The sequence below is a fragment of the Ananas comosus genome, linkage group 3 (genome assembly GCF_001540865.1).
Source record: "Ananas comosus cultivar F153 linkage group 3, ASM154086v1, whole genome shotgun sequence".
NCBI lineage: Eukaryota > Viridiplantae > Streptophyta > Magnoliopsida > Poales > Bromeliaceae > Ananas > Ananas comosus.
Window position 1 is genome coordinate 10,916,300 of NC_033623.1, and position 25,338 is coordinate 10,941,637.

Here is a 25,338-nt window from a genome sequence, read left to right on the forward strand (position 1 = left end):
GAAATGTTTAACCCATTTGGCGGCAATCTGGTGGGTCGTCTGGACGGAGAGAAATGGTATTTGTTTCCGCGATGTGACTCATAACGCTTTCTGGGCTTCCGAACGCGTCGCTTCGTTGATCAGAGCTTGGAACGAAGCACTCTGAACCATCCCGGGTTTTTTCATCCGCTGCTCTAAGCACATTTGTTGTCCCGTTTTGTTGGTTTTTCTATGTTTTATTTGTGTTCCTTTTTTGTTTTCTTTCAGTTTTTCCTCTGTCGCCGATTCGATCTGGAGGCCCTAGCTGCTTCCATCATGTATGCTAAATTCATTTTGCTTAATGAATGAAGCAGGTAGCTTGCTATCTATTTCTCAAAAAAAAAAAAGAAAAAAAAAAGAGTAGCTTTACAAATGACAAATTTTTGGCAGCATATAGAAAAGAGAATTCTGCTTTTTTATTTTTATCGAAGTTGATTAACTTACAGATCAGTGCATTTTAGCCATCAATTGTGTTTATTTTTGACATCGTTTTCTTAAGCCTTGCGAAGTATACTCTAAAGGTTACATAGAGACTATCATACAAGCTATCTACATATTGGAACCACCAAATCCTAAATCCTTTATTTACCAATAGAACTCCAGTAATAGTCCAAAACCCAACGGCAAATCCTGCTATTGTAATAAGGCAAAGGAGTAAGATCTCTTTTCGATTTTTGTCTTCATTTTCTGAAACATTAGTTGGAGTTTGACTTGACTGGCCAATTGTCGGGCCTTCAGCTTCGCCTTCATTGCCTGTGCAACTCACATTTATTTGGAATCCGCAAAGATATTGGTTTCCGACGTATATTTTAGGGTCCACGAATGTGTCCATTTGCTTCCCGGTCGGAATTATTCCTGAGAAGTTGTTGTAAGATAAGTCCAAGAAGTCCAAGAAGCTTAAGTTGGACAAGCTAGAAGGAATTGCTCCTGATAACTTGTTTCTCGACAAGTTAAGATATTCTAGCTGCATCATATCACCGATCTTGGATGGTACTTGTCCCGTTAGATCATTACTCGACAAGTCGAATATCAACAATCCGAGAAGATTTGTTAGTTCATCGGGTATGCGTCCTGACAAGCTATTCCTAGAGAGATCCAAGATCGTCATCTGCGAAAGAAGATTGCTACCATATTGATCTTCTCTTCCTTTGATGTCCAATATCATATTCTCCTCATAGTTACCTAATGAGATGTTTAGCATGTTGAATTCAAGACGGGTCCTCATGGAAATGAAATTGCCGAAGCTCATTGGTATTGACCCTGAAAGATTGTTATCTGAGAGGTCTAAGATTTGGAGACCAGTAAGATTAGAGAGTTCTGTTGGAATTTCGCCGACAAACTTGTTTGATTTCAAGCTAAGAATCTTGAGAGATGAGAGCTCTCCAAGCCAGGTCGGTATCCTTCCTGTAAACATGTTACCACCAAGATCAAGAATATCTAGACTCTTACAGGTCTTTAAGGATGAGGGAAGATCTCCAGATAACCTATTATTCCTTAGCTGCAAGTATTGAAGCTGAGGCAAATCGCAAAGCCATTTAGGTATTCCTCCGGAAAAATAGTTGTTCGAAAGCTCCAAAACTAGTAAGGGAGTGGTGTAATTCTCGCAGTTTGGGAGCTCTCCTGATAAACGATTGTTTGAAACTAATACAGTGATAAATTGTGTATTACAAATGGACAAGGGGATACTGCCACTTATTTTGTTCATAGACAAAGAAAGTTTGCCAAACATAGGCATTAGCTGGAAAATATCGTAAGGAATAGGACCTGAGAATGAATTGTTTGACAAATCCAGTAGTCCCGTGTTAGATGGAAAATTTGGCACTGGTCCCTCAAAGTGGTTGGAACTTAAATCAATTGTCAAATCTGAAATATCACCGAATTTTATTAAGTTGGGTATCACACCACGCAAGTCATTGTTAGAGAGTGAAAGAGTGGAAAGTTGTATCATTGTGTTCCAAAACCAATCTGGCACCAAATCTGAAATCCCTGTAGAAGATAGATTTAGCAAGTTCAGATATTTCTGCGTCTGGAGCCATGAGGGGAATTTGGGGCCTAATTTACAGCCAGTCATCCGTAAATTAGTGAGTTGGAAAGGAGGAACCCAGTTGTAGCTCACATTCACATCCAAAGAGTTAAAACTCAAGTCCATGTTATCTAACCTTGTAAGATTATAAAAATGATGTTCTGAAAGAACTCCAACAAGAGAGTTGGAGCTAAGATCCAAAGATGTGAGCTCATTAAGGTTGCCGAGACTTTCGGAAACAGTGCCATTTAACTTATTGTGATTAAAAGATAACTCCCGTATTTTGGGTAGTTTACCAAGAGAGGCAGGGATCGAACCAGAAAGCGAGTTTTCTGAAAGATCAAGAATACTTAGATTGTTTAGGTTACCTATCCAATCCGGTATGTTGCCGCTTAGAGAAGTGAAACTTAAATCCAACTCTTGCAAACTATTTTGGAGACACCCGGAAAACGACTCAACGAATGTGTCTAATTGAGAGTTAATTGCGGAATTTGTTAAATCTAGCATATGAAGCTCACAGAGATTGCTCAAACTAGATGGTATCCCGGCATCAAGGTCGACAGACTCTAGTTCGAGAACCTTCAGCGAAGTCAAGTTTCCAATTCCAGATGGAATGAGCTCAGTAAATTTACTGAAACTGAGATAAAGATATTGAAGGGAAGTAATTCTAAACAACCAGTCGGGTAAGCTAGAAGTTACTTCGCTGTTATTAGCATGATCAGAAAATGATGTGAAAGTAAGATCCAAAAGGGAAAGAGAGGTAAAATTGACATGCGGGAGGGATTGTGGAAAGTTATCGAATTTGCAGTACTGCAAACGAATATCTTGTACTAAGGGAAGCATGTTCAACGCTTGTAGCCAATTGGATGCATTCTCAATAAAGAGAGTGCCCATGTCAATATGAAGTAGAAAGGTGAGTTGCGAAAGCCAATTAGCATTACTCAATGTAAGATTATTACCGGAAAGATCGAGGGTTTGAAGTCTTGATAGATTTCCGAGCTGAGTGGGTACCATCCCGCAAAAATACGAAAATGAGAGGCTGAGATAGTTTAACTTTTGGAAAGAACCGATCCACTGCGGAATCGGTATGCACGCAAAGTAATTGCTGCTGAGATCCAAATAGCTCAGTTGCTTAAGACGGAGCAAAGAAGGATTGATTTTGTTGCCGACAATCCCCCTCCCTTGAAGATCTATATGCACGACATGTCCGGTTCGGTTGTCGCACTCCACGCCTTCCCATTTGCAGCAATCATTTCCCTCCCAAGAAGAGAAGATAGCTGCAGTTTGGTTGAAATCTCTGGCAAACTGCAGAAGTGCTTCTCTCTCGGCATCTGGGCAATTACTATTAGAAGATCTAAATGCCACAGCGTATGCAAACGAGAGGAACAGCAGCAAAGCTCTTACTATTGCTTTGTAATCCATTCTCAGATTTTTGTTATTTATATGTATGTTTTTTTCTTTTGTGCTGGCTTGTGTACCAATTTATGTATGTAAATACCTAGCTGGTTAGAAAGCTAGTAGGCTAAGATGAGGTTATTAATTTCCAAAACGACTTTTCTTCTCACAAATAGCTTTCGAGATGACTTGACTTCAGTTGACTGGGAGTCTACATTTGAATTTAGAGAACTGCAATTTAAGAGAAATTTGAAATAGTCAAGATCTTGCTTTCGCATTAATTTCATGATTCAATAATAAAGTCAAGATCCATCACTCCTATTCATTTCATGAATCAAATATTATTAAAATATTATAGAGATCTAGTAATCCCTTACGTTATCAAGATAGTGACGAATCCACATAGTATTTAAAACTGCGTGTATTTTAATTAGCTAATAAAATTTTATATGCCGACAAGACAACAACATCAATAATTATATATAAAAACAACATTATATATAAAAAAATTGTGGTAGAAATTAATATTATTTGCAATATCTCGCAAACATTTTCTTAAACTTTTAAACTTTGTCAACTAACCTTTAGAGCTTTTTTCTGAACTTTCAAAATTTTTTTTTCTCGATTAAACAGGGATATACTCTATATATTTACAGGAAAGACCTCAGAGAAGGTCTAGGAAGCCAGGAGGGGTGCAAAAGAAAACAAAAGCGGACGAACGATGGCTAAAAGAAGAAGTGAGCAAAACAAGAAGTGAACAAAATCAAGAGAGGAGCCCTGGTCAACTCAGGAGCAGCGATTTCCATAGTTCCACCGAGTTCACGGCATATCTCCTGAGGTTGTCACTTTGGCAACAACGATTGTCGAAAATCCTTCTATTCCTCTCATTCCACACTTCCCAACATGCTGCTGCGAAATAGAAATCAATTTTAGTTTTGGCTGATCCCGCTGCCTCGCGTCTTATTAGTCTCCACCTTTGAGTTAAGTTTCCGGATAGAGAGCTCGTGAAGTGCGTTGTTGTAATACTATTGTGTGGCAGCCCACTCCACAAGTGTCTTGCATACGTACATTGGAATAAAATATGATTCAAAGATTCGCTGTTTAAGTTGCAAAGCACACATATCGAAGGCCCGTTCCAACCCTTTCTCTGTAGAACCTCGGCAGTGAGAACTTTGTTTCTCGCTGCTAACCAAAGGAAGATCTTGATTCTGAGCGGGATCTTGGTATTCCAAATGAACGATAAATTAGAATCTTTAATTCTGTCGTACGTTAGGAAGTTGTAGGCACTCCGAACCGAAAATTGTCCAGAGTTAGTCCACCTCCATGTGGGCGTGTCCTCGCTGTGGTCCGATTGCGTCCAGGTTTGTCACAAATCCGAAAGCTTTAATAGTTCCTCTTGCATCCTGGGGCAAAGAGGTGACCTAAAGCCAAGGTTGGTGAGTGTTGCGAAGCGCCTCATCCAGTTTGATACTGAAATCTGTTTAGAGCTCGAAGCGGCATAAAGGTGAGTAAGGCAATTTTTGAGAAGGAAGTCACCGCACCATCTGGAATTCAAGAAAGACACCACTTTGCCATTGCCCAGGGCGAAAGAGGCCGAAGTGTGAAAAGGCGCAGCCAGATTGAGAATACCCCGCCAGATTGGGCAGCTATTAGCCGGTTTAGAGTTCGTATTCGATGGTAATCTATGTTTGTAATGCTTCTGCATCAGCAGCCTGACCCAGGGTGTTGATTGGGAAGTAGAATTTCCAAAGTGCTTTCTGAACTTTCAATTTTAGTAACTAGGTCTCTTAAACTTAATCAAATAATTTAATTGGTTTTTCCTCAGAATCACTGTCGACGCTAGAGCTGAGACTATGCCAAGGCGCCGATCTCCAGGTGGACCAGAGGAGGCGCCACCGCTGCGTACCCGACAGGGGCGGGCGGAGCTTGGGAATGGAGGAGCTGTCACTGCGCCGCGCCGTCGACCGTCCGGCAGACGTGAGGAACCGCCCACGATGCGCTCTCTGCGTAGTGGGCGCTGCACTCTTAGGATGCCTGGGCGTGTGGGGACGGGCGATCACCGCCGGTCGCCTGCGAACAGGCAGAGCACGTCGCCTGATGCTGCTTTTTGGCCGCAGCGCCACCCTCAGCGTTCCCTGCAATGTTCCCCGACTGCTCGGCGGCCGCCGGTGAGGGCACTAGGGTGGGTGAAGGCTGGCCGGACCGCGGGTCTCGCTTCGGGGCTGGTGAGAGCGTTGACCGAGGAGGGCCGTGTAGGGCGCGTCATCCAAGGGCGCCGCCTGGGAGAGGGAGTGCGAAATCCGGCGCTGTCACACTTTTGGGATTCGAAGGGATGGTTGTAGATCACAGTACTCAGAGTCTTTCCCCAACCATGCCAATTTTTTTAATGGCAGGGGCAGGTTGGGATGGCAGTGTGTTGGGTAGGCCTTTAATGCTCTGTAGGGGAGATCGAGTGTATCTGTGGGTTGGGGGATCTTTTTCTAAAGTGGTGGTTAGCCTTTTCGGTCTGCGTGCCAACCTTGAGGAATGGGTCTATGATGCTGGGGTCAACCATGGTGCTTTGCCCGATGGAATGCAGGGAGGAGGCCACGACTCGAGTTGTGCGGTTGTGGACTTAAATGCTCCGAGTCGCACCGAATTGTTGACTGTGGACGAGGATGAAGTTGAACGGGTCAAGGAAATGAAGCTCATTGGCTCGGTTCGGACACGGGCCCAAATTGGGAAGGTGTTAACCTCGTCGTCAAAGAATACTAAAACCACCCCTACTCGATCCAGTGTGCGGCTCGCCTGCACTGATAGAGTCCCAATCCTTTGTAAAGCTCTATCCAGAAAGAAGAGGCTCCTAGAAGGAGGAGGTGCCGAGGTCTCCGAGAGCACGGTGAGGAAGATCGTGCATAAGAGCGGCCGGTGCGGGGTGAGCTTGGACGGAACTGAGGCGAAGAATTTCGCCGAGTTTGCGAGCTTTTGAGCTCATGGAGGGGCGAGTGGACTACATGGTGGACACCTTTTGGCTTTTTTTTGGGGAGTCGTGTCTACATTATGGTTATGCTTAGTATTTGTAGCTGGAATGTTAGAGGGCTTAATGATCCCTCCAAACGGTTTATGGTGCGTGATGTTATTTCGAATTTACGTAACTCTGTAGTGTGCCTTCAGGAATCTAAGGTTGACCGTGTATCGAGGTCTTTTCTTCGTAGCTTAGCAGGATCCTTCCTCGACAAAAGCGTTTTTCTTGAATCTAACGGTGCATCTGGTGGTCTGATTACTTGTTGGAGTTCCCGAGTATTTAATTGCAAAGAAGTAATTGTCAGAAATTATTCCATCTCGGTTCTATTGGAAATGGTTAACTGCGGAACACGTTTTTTTGTCACAAATGTCTACGGCCCAGCTTCTTGGGATGGTAAGGAGGACTTCTTTTCGGAACTATTGCTTTTGAAGGACTGCTGCAAGGGCAAATGGGTGATGTGCGGAGACTTTAACTGTACGCGAGGAGCGCATGAGCGTAACGGAAAGATCTGGAGCTCAAGAGCGACGGCCCTATTTAACAATCTCATCTCGGACCTTGAACTAATTGATCTCCCAATGACTAATCAATCCTTCACTTGGTCTAATCTCCAGAAGCCCCCCACCTTGGCCAGACTGGACCGGTTTCTTGTTTCAACAGAGTGGGATCAGAGTTTCCCTACTTCCAAGGTGACCGGGCTACCCAGAGTGGTCTCGGATCACAGTCCCATCCTTTTATCGGTTTCCAACCCTTCGAAGAGGTCAAGAACGATTTTCCGTTTCGAACCTACCTGGCTTAACCACGAGGACTTTAGGTCTAAGCTGCCAGGCTGGTGGGAAGAGGGCCGTAGGCACAATTCAGCTGTTCTAACTTTCACTGAAAAATTGAGACACTGCCGTAGAAGAATTAAACAGTGGTGTGCCAACGAATTCTATAGCATCAGACGAGTTAAGAACAAACTCTTGGGAGACATCCAGAACATCGATAAAGAGGAAGAAGTGTATCCTTTAACTCAGGAATTAGCCGCTTTGAGGGAAGAGCTTAAGACCAAACTGGCCGGGGTGCTCAAGGACGAGGAAGCTCTATGGAAAAGTAGAGCGAAACAACATTGGCTACGGGAAGGCGACAGCAATACCAAATTCTTTCATACTGTAGCCAACGGTCGCAGAAGAACGAACAGAATTGACGCTCTAGAGGAAGAAGGAAGGGTGTATCAATCCGAGGGCGAGAAGCAAAATTTACTTTTCCAGAAGTTCAAGAACCTTTTCACACCTGAAGATTTTGCACCACACTCTTTCGGGGATTGGAGTGAGCTCTTTACAACTAGGCGGGTCGATACGAGCAACCTTGCGCATANGAGGGAAACTGGGGGCCTAATTTACAGCCACCAAAGTCCAAATAATCGAGTTGGAAAGGAGGAACCCAGTTGTAGGTCAGATTCAAAACCAAGGAGTTGGAATTCAGGTCCATATAATCTAACTCTGTAAGATTAGAAAAATGATATTCTGAAATAACTCCGACAAGAGAGTTGGAGCTAAGATCCAATGATTTTACCTCACTAAGGTTTCCAAGACATTCCGAAACAGTGCCATTTAGCTTATTTTTATGCAAATATAACATTTGTAAGGTGGATAGTTTACAAAAAGATGTGGGGATCGAACCGGAAAGTGAGTTAAATGAAAGATCAAGAATATTTAGATTGTTCAGGTCACCGATCCAATCTGGCAAGTTGCCACTTAGAGAAGTCAGACTTAAGTACAACTCTTGCAAACTGTTTTTGAGACACCCAGAAAAAGACGCTTCGAGTGCATCTAATTGGGAATTAATTGTGGAGTATGATAAATCTAGCGTGCGAAGCTCACAGAGATTGCTCAAACTAGACGGTATCCCGGCATCAAGGATAACATATTCTAGTTGGAGAACCTTCAGAGAAGCCAAGCTTCCAATTGCAGATGGAATGAGCTCTGTAAATCCACTAAAAGTGAGATAAAGATATTGAAGGGAAGTAATTCTAAACAACCAGTCGGGTAAGCTAGGATTTACTTCGCTGTTATTAGAATAATCATAGAATGATGCATAAGAAAGATCCAAAAGGGAAAGAGACGTAAAATTTACATGCGGGAGAGATTGTGGAAAGTTACCGAAGGAGCAGAACTGCAAACGAATATCTTGTACTAAAGGAAGCATGTTCAATGCTTGCAGCCAATTAGATGCATCGTCAATCATAAAAGAGCTCATATCAATATGAAGTAGAGAGGTGAGTCGAGAAAGCCAATTCGCGTTGCTCAATGTAAGCAGATTATCGGAAAGATCGAGGATTTGAAGCCTTGAGAGATTTCCGAGCTGATCGGGTACCATCCCGTAAAAATTCGAGTGAGATAGGTTAAGATAGTTTAAATTTTTGAAAGAACCGATCCACGGCGGAATCGAGATGGACCCAAAGTAATTGTTGCTGAGGTCTAAATAGCTCAGCTGCTTAAGACGGAGCAAAGAAGGATCGATTCTGTTGCTGACGATTCCCCTCCATTGAAGATCTAAATGCACGACGTGTCCGGTTCGGTCGTTGCACTCCACGCCTTCCCATTTGCAGCAATTTTTTCCCTCCCAAGAGGAGAAGCCAGCTGCAACAGTTCGGTTGAAATCTCCGGCAAACCACAGAAGTGCTTCTCTCTCGGCTTCTGCAGTTCGGTTGAAACCTCCGGCAAATCTCAGAAGTGCTTCTCTCTCGGCATCTGGGCAACTCATATTAGAAGATTTGAATGCCATTGCATAAGCGTACAAGAGGAAGAGCAGCAAAGCTCTTATCATTGCTTTGTAATAATCCATTCTCAGATTTTTGTTATTTATATATTTTAGTTTCTTTTGTGCTGGCTTGTGTACCCAATGCATGTATTGTAAATTTATATAGTTAGCGAAAGCAGGTAGGCTAAGATGAGGTCATTAATTTCCAGGACAACTTTTCTTTGCAGAGATAGCTTTCAAGATGACTTGACTTCACTTGACTTAGAGTCTACATTTGAATTTAGAGAACTGAAATTTAAGAGAAATTTGAAATAGTCAAGATCTTGCTTTCGCATTAATTTCATGATTCAAATAATAAAGTCAAGATGCATCATTCCTATTCATTTCATGAATCAAATATTATTAAAATATTATAGAGATCTCGTAATCCCTTACGTTATCAAGATAGTGACGAATCCGCATAGTATTTAAAACTGCGTGCATTTTTCTTAGCTAATAAAATTTTATACGCTGACAAGACAACAATATCAATAATTATAAATAAAAACAACATTATATATAAAAGAATTGTGGTAGAAATTAATATTATTTGCAATATCTCGCAAACATTTTCTTAAACTTTTTTTTGAGAAAAAGGTAGCACGCTACCTGCTTCATTCATTTAGAAGATGAATAACATTTTCTTAAACTTTTAAACTTTGTCAACTAACCTTTAGAGCTTTCTTCTGAACTTTTAATTTTAATAACTAGGTCTCTTAAACTTAATCAAATAATTTAGTTGGTCTTTTCTCTGAATCAAAGTTACTAAAAAAACAGTTAAGCAGATGACATGCATGTCCCAAAGATGATTCTGTAAAATTTTAAAATACAAAAAAAAAAAAGAAATGCAAAATACAAAAGTGTCCATTATTCAACGTAATAATTATTCTTTTTTTTTTCGAGAAAGAGGTAGCAAGCTACCTGCTTCATTCATTAAGCCAAATGAAATAATAATTCATCGCAAGTGGCGAGAGAGACCTCTTTAATTTTCTTGTCGATATTTTGATAGACACTTTTCTCTGCATTTTATTTTATTTTATTTTTCAGTATCGTAGTAGACACTTTTCTCCTGTATTTTAATGTGGAAATACTAATCCTGGGTGCCTCTGCTGATCACACTCCACCTGAAACACCAGTTAAAAGGGGAATGCTATTGTTGCCAATTAATTAAAAATAAAATAAAATTTATAAAATCAAGAATAAGTTATATACACAACTAAAATCAAATAATGGAGAATTAGTGAATGCAATTTAACCATTGCCTCTATTAACATTATTTCTTAGTTTCTACGCTAAATTATATAAAAAAAAAATCTCTAGCACTTTACAATTGTCTGAATTAGGTTAAAAAAATTAAAATAATTGTTGAACTCTGTTGTAAAATATATACATATTTTTTATGAGATAAAATATTATTGTAATAATTTGACCTTATTGGATCTTTCGTTTCACAATGCGTAATATTCTAGTAATCTTTCATATTTCTTAATCAAAATATTCAAATTGTCATCATATAATTGAAGTTGGAAAATTGTAAGAGGTGTTGGTGATATCATGAAATTATGGTAGGCTTCCAACTAATAGGCAAACTATAATATCATTGATTAAAAAGTTTTATCATTTCTCTAACACCACAATATATAGTCCCACATCTGATGGAAAAATAATTCCGATTGAATATATGAGGCCGCACACGCTAATAATAACAACTAGGGTTAAGTATTTTGGCCAGTAGTTTTGAGCCTAACGAGTTATTATTGTTAGCGGGTCGAGTCGTTACATCTTTACTAAAATTATATAACTATCTCGCTAAATCCGTACGTAGCTATCTCTGTTGCAACTTTTACCAAATTTCACACTTTGTTAACTAATTCATTTAGCTTACATGCTGCGAATTTATGTTAGACCAAGTCACGTTTGAAATAGGGGGAGATCGGATTGCGCCGAGTCATGTTCGAAATGGCATGAGGTTGGATGGGCCGAGTCACAATCGGAACCCCTGGGTGTTGTGTCTATACGTCTCAACTGAAGTGATTGTATATTTCTAACAAATTAAGCTTTTGAAATTAATGATTTGCTCCAATGATTCGACAAGGGGTACTCCACTTTCCTTCTTCTACTCATCTTCTTTGTTGAACCTTTAACTGAGCTTTATGATTCTGCTTTTTTACATTGCTCTATTTGCTAGATCTCTAAGAGCTTTTGTAATTCATATTGCACTATTTTGGAGACATGCTGACTGTGTACTTCGTGGTTGTTGTTTCGTTAGAAGTAATCTCCAGAGTCTCGCGTGTGAAGGGACAATCTTACTTCTAAGACAGTGTCTAGCACCTCTCGACCCACAAGTCTTATCTAAAGTTTTATCTCTATAATATTTTGCAATTGATTCTTATATGCGATCTTTCAAAATAGTTCTTTTAGTATTTTCAAATCGATCGAAGTCTAGTTTCTTCAAGCTAAATTTATTTCTAAAAAAAATAAATGAAGTGGGTAGCATGCTAACTTTCTCTCCTAAAACAAAAATTTACATCAGAATATTTAAAAGGATAATTTCTGGTAAAAAAATGGACAATTTTTTTAACAGAATTTACTTGAATTATGGATTATTTTAAGTCGAATGGCTGATTCTTCAGAATTTTGATTTTACTATCTAACATTTTCAATTTATTTGATTTAAATTAGTTAACACAAATTTGACTTAAAAATTTAAGCTAATTACTTTTTAGTAAATTTATAGTTGTGAGATTTACATCCATAGTCTTTAAAAATATATCTATGTAGGAGCAGTAATTGTATGAATCTGAGCGTACAAGTCATTGAAACTGGATGAACGAATTAGAACGCAATACATGTAGACAATGATGTGCACCATTTGATTAGAAAAATCTTAATTAAGAAGAAAGGAAAAGAAATGGAAAAATATAATTACGAGATGAGGTCGCATGAAATCAATTAAATCTTCAATTAGGCACAAGTGTACTTGCCCAGAGGCCTTGATGGAGGAAACTTATCCTAATTGGATTAAAAATTTCTTACACAAAAATATATCTTTCATTTGCTTAGGTTAAATCACGTGATTTAAAGAGTCAAGTTAATTTTTGTCTATGATAGTAGTTACTCCATCTACATTATGGGACTAATTGGTCCACTTATTTTATTTGGTTTCGTGTAGTTACAACCGCTATAATTATACATATTTATTCTCTTCGGTAGTTTGAAAATGTCTTTGCTTTCTCTCAAATTGGATGATTTGAATTTTTTTTTTTTTATTGATATGGCTGGAATTAGAGTTAATTTGAGTGTAATTCCAATTATAATAGTTAGACTTACATATGCTGATCCAAACACTAATTTAAATTTATGGACAATCAAAACTATAGTATAGTAGTACTTGTGCGCAATCAAATAGCCACAATATCTAGCAAAGATTATGGCTGCAGTTTATAATTTTTCTTAAAATAGAGACTCGGAATTCAAAAAGAAAAAAAAAAAACTCGTTAGCAAAGTGTAAATTTCCAATCAAATTGGAACATAAAGAAAAATCCAATTCAAAATGAATTGAGCTTTGAAGAGGTTGATGGCAATAAAATTTGTTGTGCATCTTATATAAAAGTAGAGAAGAGAGAAGTTGTCTTAGGTTGTTTTTTTTTCAGAGAAAAATATAGCATATTATCTGCTTTGTTTATTTTTTTTAGAAATAAATTTAGTTGGAAACATGAAGCAGCTATGCTTCGAATTTGGGATCTCGGGTACTAACTATCAAGCCAATTAATTTGCCACATGCACTAAGGTGAAATTATTTTAGGTTGTAAATGCTCATTTTCATTAATTATTTGGTTCTTTGTAAACAAAATTTCTCATAAACTCTACTTTTCTAGAAAACGCTGCCCGGAATGAAGATCAAGTCAATGACAAGATAGACAGAGAAAGGAAAATTAATAAAGAAACATATATAACTGCTGTAGTAATTTTTTTTTTTTTACCCTTTTATATACTAGTGTGAACATTTTTTAAAAAATAAATAAATAAGGGATAATTGTATTCTAAAGCCATTGACTTTTTNTTCCACATCTAATGGAAAAATAATTCCGATTGAATATATGAGGCCGCACACGCTAATAATAATAACTAGGGTTAAGTATTTTGGCCGGTAGTTTTGAGCCTAACGAGTTATTATTGTTAGCGGGTCGAGTCGTTACATCTTTACTAAAATTATATAACTATCTCGCTAAATCCGTACGTAGCTATCTCTGTTGCAACTTTTACCAAATTTCACACTTTGTAAAATAATTCATTTAGCTTACATGCTGCGAATTTATGTTAGACCAAGTCACGTTTGAAATAGAGGGAGATCGGATTGCGCCGAGTCATATTCGAAATGGCATGAGGTTGGGTGGGCCAAGTCACAATCGGAACCCCTGGGTGTTGTGTCTATATGTCTCAACTGAAGTGATTGTATATTTCTAACAAATCAAGCTTTGGAAATTAATGATTTGCACCGATGATTCGACAAGGGGTACTCCACTTTCCTTCTTCTACTCATCTTCTTTGTTGAACCTTTAACTGAGCTTTATGATTCTGCTTTTTTACATTGCTCTATTTGCTAGATCTGAGAGCTTTTGTAATTCATATTGCACTATTTTGGAGACATGCTGACTGTGTACTTCGTGTTTGTTGTTTAGTTAGAAGTAATCTCCAGAGCCTCGTGTGTGAAGGGACAATCTTACTGCTAAGACAGTGTCTAGCACCTCTCGACCCACGAGTCTTATCTAAAGTTTTATCTCTATAATATTTTGCAATTGATTCTTATATGCGATCTTTCAAAATAGTTCTTTTAGTATTTTCAAAACGATCGAAGTCTAGTTTCTTCAAGCTAAATTTATTTCTAAAAGAGATAAATGAAGCGGGTAGCATGCTAACTTTCTCTCTAAAGACAAAAATATTTTCAAATCAAAATATTTAAAAAGGATATATAATTTTTGGTAAAAGAATGGACAATTTTTTTAACAAAATTTACTTGAATTATGGATTATTTTAAGTTGAATGGCTGATTTTTCAGAATTTTGATTTTACTATCTAACATTTTCAATTTGTTTGATTTAAATTAGTTAACACAAATTTGACTTAAAAATTTAAGCTAATTACTTTTTAGTAAATTTATAGTTGTGAGATTTACATCCATAGTCTTTAAAAATATATTTATGTAGGAGCAGTAATTGTATGAATCTGAGCCTACAAGTCATTGAAACTGGATGAACGAATTAGAACGCAATACATGTAGACAATGATGTGCACCATTTGATTAGAAAAATCTTAATTAAGAAGAAAGGAAAAGAAATGGAAAAATATAATTACGAGATGAGGTCACATGAAATCAATTAAATCTTCAATTAGGCACAAGTGTACTTGCCCAGAGGCCTTGATGGAGGAAACTTATCCTAATTGGATTAAAAATTTCTTACACAAAAATATATCTTTCATTTGCTTAGGTTAAATCACGTGATTTAAAGAGTCAAGTTAATTTTTGTCAATGATAGTAGTTACTCCATCTACATTATGGGGCTAATTGGTTCACTTATTTTATTTGGTTTCCTATAGTTACAACCTCTATAATTATATATAGTTATTCTCTTCGGTAGTTTGAAAATGCCTTTGCTTTCTCTCAAATTGGATGATTTGAATATTTTTTTTTATGGAGTTAAATTTGAGTGTAATTCCAATTATAATAGTTAGACTTACATATGCTGATCCAAACACTAATTTAAATTTATGGACAATAAAAACAATAGTATAGTAGTACTTGTGCGCAATCAAATAGCCACAGTATCTAGCAAAGATTATGGCTGCAGTTTATAACTTTTCTTAAAATAGAGACTCGGAATTCAACAAGAAAAAAAAAAAACTCGTTAGCAAAGTGTAAATTTCCAATCAAATTGGAAATGAAAGAAAAATCCAATTCAAAATGAATTGAGCTTTGAAGAGGTTGATGGCAATAAAATTTGTTGTGCTTCTTATACAAAAGTAGAGAAGGGAGAAGTTGTTTTAGTTTTTTTTTTTTTTCAGAGAAAAATATAGCATATTATCTGCTTTGTTTATTTTTTTTAGAAATAAATTTAGTTGGAAACGTGACGCAGCTAGGTTTCGAATTTGGAATCTCGGGTTCTAACTATCAAGCTAATTTGCCACATGCACTAAGGTGAAATTATTTTAGGTTGTAAATGCTCAATTTCATTAATTATTTCGTTTTTTGTAAACAAAATTTCTCATAAACTCTACTTTTCTAGAAAACGCTGCCCGGGATGAACATGAAGTCAATTACAAGATAGACAGAGAGAGGAAAATTAATAAAGAAACATATATAACTTTTTTTTTTTTTGAGAAATAGGAAACATATATAACTGCTGTAGTAATTTTTTTTTTTACCCTTTTATATACTAGTGTGAACATTTTTTAGAAAATAAATAAATAAGGGATAATTGTATTCTAAAGCCATTGACTTTTATCAAGGAACAACGGTAGAAAACACATTATTCATTTGAACATCACTAACATTAAAAGCCACTTTTAACTTCACAATCAATTACTTTTAAGTAAATAAAGGGGTTCAATCTGGGGACTTGGGGAACGACGTGAGAAGCACGTGGGATAGGTGGATGTTAAGAAACAGATCTCAGCCTGTTCGAACAAGATTGACCAGCTTGATAGCCTACTGATGGATCAACTGGAATTCAAGAAATAGTGCTATTTTTAAGAATAAATACGCAGACTCTCTGATGATGATAACTAAGATCTCAAGATTGGCTACCCAGTGGAAGGATTGTCTGTCATTTAAAAGCCAAGTTTCTTAGGTTTTTTTTTTTTTTTTTTTTTTTTTTTTTTTTTTTTTTTTTTTTTTTTTTTTTGCTTGTGCTTTTGCTTTTACCGAGATTTTTTTACTTCACTCATATTGCTTAATTCATACTTCTAACGAATGAAGTAGGTAGCATGCTATCTATTTCTCAAAAAAAAAAAGAAGAAAAAACTAAACAAACAGGCCCTTTGAGTTGAAATATAATGCAACTCACATTTCCACGAGTTCGAGTAATTGCAAGTCGTTTGCGGCGGACTGGCCTATCTCGGATGGTCTGGAAGGCTTGGACCTGGTCGGCTTGGACGGTCTGGATTTGGGCTCCCTGTTGGCCCCTCCATTCCTCCACTCGGGCCCACCCCTGGCTGTGCCTCTTTTGGTCTGGTGGACTCCTCGGGCTCACTCTTGCCCAGATCTATTTGTTTCTCGGGCCCCCCACTCGGGCCCACCCCTAGCAGATCCCCCTCCTGTCAGGTGGACTACTTGGGTTTCCTTCACCTCGAGGGCCCTTCTCTCGGACCCATCCCCTTCGCGATTCTGGTTCTTTCTGCTCCTCGGCAGGTCGACCGTGAAGCTCTCGACTCTGCTTTGAAGCTCTCCTCCCCGACCGCCCCCCCTTCTCTCGGGACCACTGCTGCTTCGGAGATCTCCACCCTTCATCCTCCTGGGCCCTCCGCGAACCTGGGTCTTGCTTCGCTGGGCCAGGCCGCTTGCGTTGCTTCATTGTCTGCCCCGGAAATCTCCTCTTCAATCTCCCTCCCTTCTCTCGGGCCCTCCGGAAACCTGGCGCCTGCTGCTCCTGGACCAGCTGTTTGCGAAGCCTCGTTGTCTGCTTCAGAGGCCCCCACTCCGACCAACCGGCCTTCGCTCGTCGTGGATCCCGCCCCATTCCCCCCGAGTGAGCCGAGGGGGCCGCCGCCGCCGAGATCGAGTGCGCGCCTAGTCCATTTTTCGAAAGGCTCTGCACTTGAGAGGGCGAAGCACCGAAAAGCTCTTCTCCTTGAAGGAGGGACGGGAGCCTTACCGCGCAACTGGAACACCAAAACGCTCTTGTCAAAGAGCTCTCTCTGCGGGGTGACACTCTCCAATGCTGAAGCAGACGACCTCCAGAGCTTCCTCCTGCGAGGTTGATCATCTGATGGACGATCCTGTAACTGTGCCCTGTTTTGTGTCTGTCGCTTGTGTGTGTCTCTATTTTCTCCATGTTTAGCCTTCTAAGTTGGAATGTTCGCGGTCTTAATGACCCAGTCAAACGCAGTTGTGTTAAGTCAGTGGTCTCTAAACTCTTTTGCTCGGTCATTTGTATCCAAGAATCTAAAGTAGATTCAGTGTCCCGCTCTTTTCTACACTCTTGTTGCGGCTCTACTATTGACAGATGTCACTTCACTCCCGCAATTGGGGCATCTGTCAAGCGGAACGAGTTTCTACTTAACAAACGTTTATGGGCCCCCAACCTGGGACGGGAAGGAAACCTTTTGCTCCGAATTGTTGTCCCTCAACAATATCTGCTCTGATAATTGGGTCATTTGCGGCGATTTCAACTTCACCAGAAACCAAGCGGAACGAACTGGAAAGCAGTGGAGCACCAGAGCCATGTCCATGTTCTCTAATCTCATTTCGAACCTTGCGGTTATCGATCTGCCAATCTCCAATCAAAAATTCACTTGGTCAAACATGCAACGGACACCAACCCTTGCCAAGCTTGACCGTTTCCTAGTTTCAACAGATTGGGATCAATCTTTCCCCCTTAGTAAGGTCACTGCGCTCCCTCGGATCACATCCGATCATACTCCGATCGTTCTTTCTACGAGAACCCACTACACCACACGGAGATTCCGATTCGAGAGGGTCTGGCTCACCAAGGAGGATTTCATCAACAAAGTTTCGCTATGGTGGAAAGACGTCACTCCTAAGAGATCGTCTATCCTCACCCTAACCGCTAAGCTCAGACACTGCAAAGCCAGAATGAAAGAATGGTGCAAGACGAACTTCCATAGCATAACTAACGCAAAAAGGGTTCTACAGGAAGAAATTCAAAGCTTTGATCTCCTAGAAGAACGGGCTAGCCTGCCTCAGGAAACTCTGGATAAACGGGCTGACCTTAAATCGCAACTCCTGCTTATCATTAAGGAAGAAGAAATTCTTTGGAAAACTAGGGCTAAACAGCTTTGGCTCAAGGAGGGCGAGAGTAACAGTAAATTCTTTCACGCGGTTGCCAACGGGCGTAAGCGAAGCAACGCGATAGATTTTATTGAAGACGAATCTGGACGCCAAATCTTTAACGAAGTCCAAAAGAGGTCCTATATCTTTCATTCCTTCAAACGACTGTACGGGCGGGAAGAGGAGGAACCGCCATCCTTCGGAGACTGGAGTGGCCTCTACAGTGGAGGCACTGTGACTGACCCTGATTCTCTTACTAGCTCATTCACACAGGAGGAAATTAAGAATGCTACCTTTCAGCTGGGCTGTGACAAGGCCCCGGGACCTGATGGCTTCTCTCTCACCTTCTTTCAACACTTTTGGGAGATAGTTAAGGAGGACATCTTCAAAATCTTCACCGATCTCCATGATAACACTCTCTCCACGGCCTCATCTGACTACTCATATGTTTGTCTCATCCCTAAAAAGGAAGGAGCGCGCAAATTAAAGGACTTCCGACCGATAAGCCTCATCAATGGGATCCAAAAGATAATCTCCAAAGTTCTAGCCAATAGACTTGCGCGAGTTTTGCCAACAATTATCTCCCCAACACAATCGGCCTTCCTGAAAGATCGTCTACTGGCTGACTCCTTTGTCACAGCAAGCGAACTTGTTAACTGGTGCTCAATAATTGGTAAGGAGTGCGTCACTATTAAGGTCGACTTTGAGAAAGCTTTCGATAATGTCAGATGGCCCTTCTTGAAAAGTATCCTGCGATGGCTCGGTTTCAGCGACAAATGGTGGAGTTGGATTGAACAATGCATTTGCAATGCTAAAATCGCAGTCTTAGTAAATGATTGCCCTACATCGTGGCTGAAAGCACAGAAGGGGGTTAGACAGGGAGACCCGCTCTCCCCCTACCTTTTCATCTTGGTCGCCGATTGCCTGACCAGACTCACTGAAACTGCTAGGGCCAACGGCTTGATTCACGGAATTGGCCCAACCGCAGACTGTCAAACTGTGCTTCTTCAATATGCGGATGACACAGTCTTTTTTAGCGAACCACGGAAGTCATACATGCGTAACCTCCTGTTTATTTGGAAGATCTTCGAATGGGCATCAGGACTTAAGATCAATAGAAACAAAACGGAACTTTACTACCTGGGTTCAAACCCAAGTAGAGCGGATACACTCGCCGACATTTTGGGTTGCAGGGTAGGTAGTCTACCGTTCAGATACCTGGGGTTGCCGCTTCACAACAAACCACTTCGAAGGGAGGATTGGGATCTGATTGTTAACCGTATAGAAGCACGTATAGAGGGTTGGAAGGCTAAACTACTATCACAAGGAGGAAGGCTCACCCTAGTTAACTCGGTGCTGACAAACTTGCCGCTATTCTACTTCTCCATTTTCAAAGCGCCACAATGGGTTTTACACCGTTTAGAAGCCCTAAGAAGATCCTTCTTCTGGAAAGGGTGTTCCAAGATTTCTGGGGGATCTTGTCTAGTCGGCTGGAAAACTATCTGCAAAAGCAAACAACAGGGAGGATTAGGAATAAAAGATTTGGAATCAATGAATACGGCACTTCTAACCAAATGGTGGTGGCGCTTTCTAAATGAGCCACAACTGCTCTGGGGGAAGTTGATTAGATCTTTATACTACATCAGAAGAAGGCCGTTACACGAGGGAAGAGCTTTCAGACCCTACTCCCAGTGGTGGAAAAGCGTGATAAAGTGTCGTGACGTGTTCAGATGTGGCGTTTCCTATGTCCTCGGAGATGGAAGAAACATTAAGATGTGGCTCGACATTTGGTTTGGGGAAACCCCTCTTAGCACCATGTTCCCCGAAATCTTCGCCGAAATTGAGCATAAGGAGGTCACAGTCTCTCAATGCTGGAACGCTGCCGGCTGGAGATGGCGTTTCATATCCAGAGGGCTCGCATCAACTCCTTCCCCAAATAGTCGGAGACAGCTGACGACGCTAAAAGAGCTGCTAACTCTTTACAATCCAAACAACACACCGGATGGGCTCAGGTGGCGGTGGACTAGCGGCGAAACTTTTACTGTCAAATCTCTATACAACTTTATTACTGATGCAGGACAGAGAGACTTGACGTACGTACACGTTTGGAGTTTACGTACTCCGGTCAAAATTAAAATCTTCATCTGGATTCTGCTTCGCAAAAGACTTCTTACTGCCGATAGACTGCTTCTTCGTGGCTTCCCCATAAACCAGCATTGTGTTTTCTGCGCTATCTCCTCAGAAAACTGTGACCATCTCTTTTGCAACTGTGTTTTTGCCAAATATCTACTTTACAGTGTAGGAATTTCTGACACATCTAACTATGGCCTGGGGGACGTGCGACGTATATGGGCGAATACCTCTAATACTCCGGATGCTACAATCAGAATGCAACGTCTAACCTACTTGGCGGCAATCTGGTGGGTCATCTGGACGGAACGCAACAACACTATCTTCCGTGAGTACCTTCCTAATGCTACCAGGGCTCTTGAGCGCGTATCTAACTTGATGATTGCTTGGACTTCTATATTTTAAAGTCTCACTTGTTCGACCTGTACTTTCTACATTCGCTCTTGTTTCCTTTCTTCTCCTTTTCCTTCTTCTTTTTTGCTTTTTTTAGGAGGCCCTGGCTGCTTCCAATATGTAAGCCTAGTTCATTTCGCTTGATGAATGAAGCAGGTAGCTTGCTACCTCATTCTCAAAAAAAAAAGAGTAATTGCAAGAGTTCGATATTTTTGTTCCATCCACTAGCTATAAGGTTAGTATTGAATTAATTTTCTTACATTGCTTTACTTTCCCGCAGGAAAGGAGAAATTTTATGATAAAATAGGAATAAAAGAAACTATATCAAGAGAAGTACTTCCTAATTGGTTCAAATGAGAAACATTTGGCAGCATATAGAAAAGAGAATTCTGCTTTTATTTATCAAAATTGATTAACTTTCAGATCAATACATTTCAGCCGTCAATTGTGTTTGTTTTTTACATCTTTTTCGTAAGTCTTGCAAAGTATACTCTAGCGGTTACATAGAGACTGTCATACAAGCTATCTACATATTGGAACCACCAAACCCTACATGTCTTGCGTACCAATAGAACTCCGATAATAGTCCAAAACCCAACTGCAAATCCTGCTATTGTAATAAGGCAAAGGAGTAAGATCTCTTTTCGATTTTCATCTGCCTTTTTTGAAACATCAGATCCTGCACGACCATTAACAGTCGGTGGAGTACGACTTAACTGGCCAATTGTCGGGCCTTCGGCTTGGCCTGCATTGCTTGTGCATCTCACACTTAATGGAAATCCGCAAAGATATTGGTTTCCGACATATATGTTAGGATCGGGGAATGTGTCCATTTGCCTTCCGGTCGGAATTCTTCCCGAAAAGTTGTTGTAAGATAAGTCCAAGAAGTCCAAGAAGGTTAAGTTGGACAAGCTAGAAGGAATTGCTCCTGATAATTTGTTTCTCGACAAGTTGAGAGATTCTAGCTGCATCATATTGCCGATGTTGGATGGTACTTGTCCCATTAGATCATTACTCGACAAGTCCAATATCAGCAATCCAAGAAGATTTGTTATTTCATCGGGTATGCGTCCTGACAAGCTATTCCTAGAGAGATCCAAGATCGTAATCTGCGAAAGAAGATTGTTACCATATCGATCTTCTCTTCCTTTGATGTCCAATATCATATTCTCCTCATAGTTATATACTGAGTTATTTAGGATGAATCCAATGTTTGTAAGAGGGGTCCTCATGGACATGAAGTTGCCGAAGCTTATCGGTATCGGCCCTGAAAGATTGTTGTTTGAGAGGTCTAAGATTTGGAGAGCAGTAAGATTAGAGAGTTCTGTTGGAATTCGGCCGACAAACTTGTTTGATTTCAAGCTAAGAATCTTGAGAGACGAGAGCTCTCCAAGCCAGATCGGGATCCTTCCTGTAAACATGTTACCACCAAGATCAAGAGTATCTAGACTCTTGCAGGTCTTTAAGGATGACGGAAGCTCTCCGGATAAACTGTTTCCCCTTAGGTGCAAGGATTGAAACTGAGGCGATTCACAAAGCCATTCGGGTATTCCTCCGGAAAGATTATTATTTGAAAGATCCAAAACTTCTAATTGAGTATTATTTTGACAGTTTGGGAGCTCTCCTGATAAATTATTGTTTGAGATTGATCTGCTAATCAATTGTGAACTACAAATAGACATGGGGATCCTGCCATTTATTCTATTCCTCGACAACAAAAGCGCACTTAAATTAGGCATTAGCTGGAAAATATCATCAGGAATAGGGCCCATAAATGAATTGCTTGACAAATCTAGTTGTGCCGTGTTTGACGGAAAACGTGGCACTGGTCCCTCAAAGAAGTTGGAACTTAAATCAATAAATAAATCTGTATCAGCCCTGAATTTTATTAAGTTGGGTATCTCACCATGTAGCTCATTATTAGCGAGATAAATGGTAGAAAGATTGGTCATTGAGTTCCAAAACCAATTTGGCACTGAATCCGAAATCCCCGTGGAAGATAGATCGAGGTGGGCTAGAGACTTCTGAGTCTGTAGCCATGAGGGAAATTGGGGGTCTAATTTACAGCCACCAAAGTCCAAATAATCGAGTTGGAAAGGAGGAACCCAGTTGTAGCTCAGATTCAAAACCAAGGAGTTGGAATTCAGGTCCATGTAATCTAACTCTGTAAGATTAGAAAAATGATATTCTGAAATAACTCCGACAAGAGAGTTGGAGCTAAGATCCAATGATTTTACCTCACTAAGGTTTCCAAGGCATTCCGGAACAGTGCCATTTAGCTTATTGTTATATAAATATAACACCTGTAAGGTGGATAGTTTACAAAAAGACGTGGGGATCGAACCGGAAAGTGAGTTAAATGAAAGATCAAGAATATTTAGATTGTTCAGGCCACCGATCCAATCCGGCATGTTGCCACTTAGAGAAGTCAGACTTAAGTACAACTCTTGCAAACTGTTTTTGAGACACCCAGAAAAAGACGCTTCGAATGCATCTAATTGGGAATTAATTGTGGAGTATGATAAATCTAGCGTGCGAAGCTCACAGAGGTTGCTCAAACTAGACGGTATCCCGGCATCAAGGATAACATATTCTAGTTGGAGAACCTTCAGAGAAGCCAAGTTTCCAATTGAAGATGGAATGAGCTCTGTAAATCCACTTTCAGTGAGATAAAGATATTGAAGGGAAGTAATTCTAAACAACCAGTCGGGTAAGCTAGAATTTACTTTGCTGTTATTAGAATAATCATCGAATGATGCGTAAGAAAGATCCAAAAGGGAAAGAGACGTAAAATTTACATGCGGGAGAGATTGTGGAAAGTTACCGAAGGAGCAGAACTGCAAACGAATATCTTGTACTAAAGGAAGCATGTTCAATGCTTGCAGCCAATTAGATGCATCGTCAATCATAAAAGAGCTCATATCAATATGAAGTAGAGAGGTGAGTCGAGAAAGCCAATTAGCGTTGCTCAATGTAAGTAGATTATCGGAAAGATCGAGGATTTGAAGTCTTGAGAGATTTCCGAGCTGATCGGGTACCATCCCGTAAAAATTCGAGTGGGATAGGTTAAGATAGTTTAACTTTTTGAAAGAACCGATCCACAGCGGAATCGAGATGGACCCAAAGTAATTGTTGCTGAGGTCTAAATAGCTCAGCTGCTTAAGACGGAGCAAAGAAGGATCGATTCTGTTGCCGACGATTCCCCTCCATTGAAGATCTAAATGCACGACGTGCCCGGTTCGGTCGTCGCACTCAATGCCTTCCCATTTGCAGCAATTTTTTCCCTCCCAAGAAGAGAAGTCAACTGCAGTTAGGTTGAAATCTCCGGCAAACCACAGAAGCGCTTCTCTCTCGGCTTCTGCAGTTCGGTTGAAACCTCGGGCAAACCTCAGAAGTGCTTCTCTCTCAGCATGTGGGCAACTCATATTAGAAGATTTGGATGCCATTGCATATGCGAACGAGAGGAAGAACAGCAAAGCTCTTATCATTGCTTTGTGATAATCCATTCTCAGATTTTGTTATTTATATATTTTTATTTCTTTTGTGCTGGCTTGTGTATCGATGCATGGAATGCAAATATATAGTTAGTGAAAGCTTGTAGGCTGAAGATGAGGTCATTAATTTCCAAGCGAACTTCTCTTCGCAGAGATAGCTTTCAAGAGAACTACAATTTAACAGAAATTAGAAATAGTCAAGATCGAGCTGGCGCTTCTCATTAATTTCATGATTCAATAATAGAGTCAAAGATTTCAATAATAGAGAAAGATTCCACGCTCGTATTAATTTTTTTTTGAGAAAAAGGTAGCAAGCTACCTGCTTCATTCCGCTCGTATTAATTTCATAAATCAAATACTATTGAAAGTTGTAACGAATCCACCTAATATTTAAAACTGCATGTGATTTTACTTGGCTAATAAAATTCTATACGCCGATGAGACAACAACATCAATAATCAATAATTATAATTATATGTATAAAAATAACATTATATATAAAAGAATGAGCTAAGCTAGTATACTATTGGTAGCACGAAGGTCTTTTTGCTACTAAGTTGTTTTAAATATTACGGCTTCTAAATCGACGATCGGCTCCGTTAAACTTAATCTAGACTATTAAAAGTATTGAAAAATTAAATTTCATAAATTTTCGACATTATTTACCTATCAAACGAATAGTCAAAAAATGAACGGCTGAAAATAAAAATTTCATAAAAAATAATGAAAAAATACTTGAATTTAAGATCAGAGGACTGATCTTACTCTAAATAGTGAAAAGAATTTTTTATAAAAATTTTATCAGATTTGGATAATTTTATACCGTTAAATTCACAAACGCATCACATTGACCATTAAAATTGTCAATTTTGAAATCTTTTGATCACTAGCCAAATGATGTCGAAAAATTATGAAATTTAGTTTCCAAATACTTTTAATAGTGTAGATCAAGTTTAACGGAGCCGATCATCGATTTGGAAGCCGTATCATGAAAAACAATTTGATAGTACAAAGGCCTCCGTGCTACCAATACCGATAGTATACCAATATAGCTCTAAAAGAATTATGGTAAAAATTAATTTTATTAGCAATAAAT

The 25,338-nt window shown here is 39.7% G+C and overlaps 3 protein-coding genes across 3 annotated transcripts; all 3 read right to left on the reverse strand.

Annotated features, from left to right (window-relative positions):
• Nucleotides 411-3,585, reverse strand: LOC109707388 (LRR receptor-like serine/threonine-protein kinase RCH1). The gene has a single exon (XM_020228623.1). The coding sequence runs from the start codon at nucleotides 3,461-3,463 to the stop codon at nucleotides 476-478; it is 2,988 nt and encodes a 995-aa protein (XP_020084212.1). The 5' UTR covers nucleotides 3,464-3,585; the 3' UTR covers nucleotides 411-475.
• LOC109707812 (receptor-like protein 12) lies at nucleotides 8,189-9,263 on the reverse strand. Its single transcript, XM_020229341.1, has 2 exons — nucleotides 8,300-9,263; nucleotides 8,189-8,208 (listed from the first exon to the last, which is right to left on the reverse strand). Exons 1-2 carry the CDS (start codon nucleotides 9,261-9,263, stop codon nucleotides 8,189-8,191), a joined length of 984 nt encoding a protein of 327 aa, XP_020084930.1.
• Nucleotides 21,207-24,254, reverse strand: LOC109707813 (protein BRASSINOSTEROID INSENSITIVE 1-like). Its single transcript, XM_020229342.1, has one exon. The coding sequence runs from the start codon at nucleotides 24,252-24,254 to the stop codon at nucleotides 21,207-21,209; it is 3,048 nt and encodes a 1,015-aa protein (XP_020084931.1).

Coding starts and splice junctions, on each gene's coding strand:
- LOC109707388 (XM_020228623.1), bottom strand. CDS start 3,463: ATGGATTACAAAGCAATAGTAAGAGCTTTGCTGCTGTTCCTCTCGTTT.
- LOC109707812 (XM_020229341.1), bottom strand. CDS start 9,263: ATGGATTATTACAAAGCAATGATAAGAGCTTTGCTGCTCTTCCTCTTG. Junction 8,209..8,299: donor GTCTAGTTTGAGCAATCTCT/GTGAGCTTCGCA, acceptor TCTCAAAAACAG/TTTGCAAGAGTTGTACTTAA.
- LOC109707813 (XM_020229342.1), bottom strand. CDS start 24,254: ATGGATTATCACAAAGCAATGATAAGAGCTTTGCTGTTCTTCCTCTCG.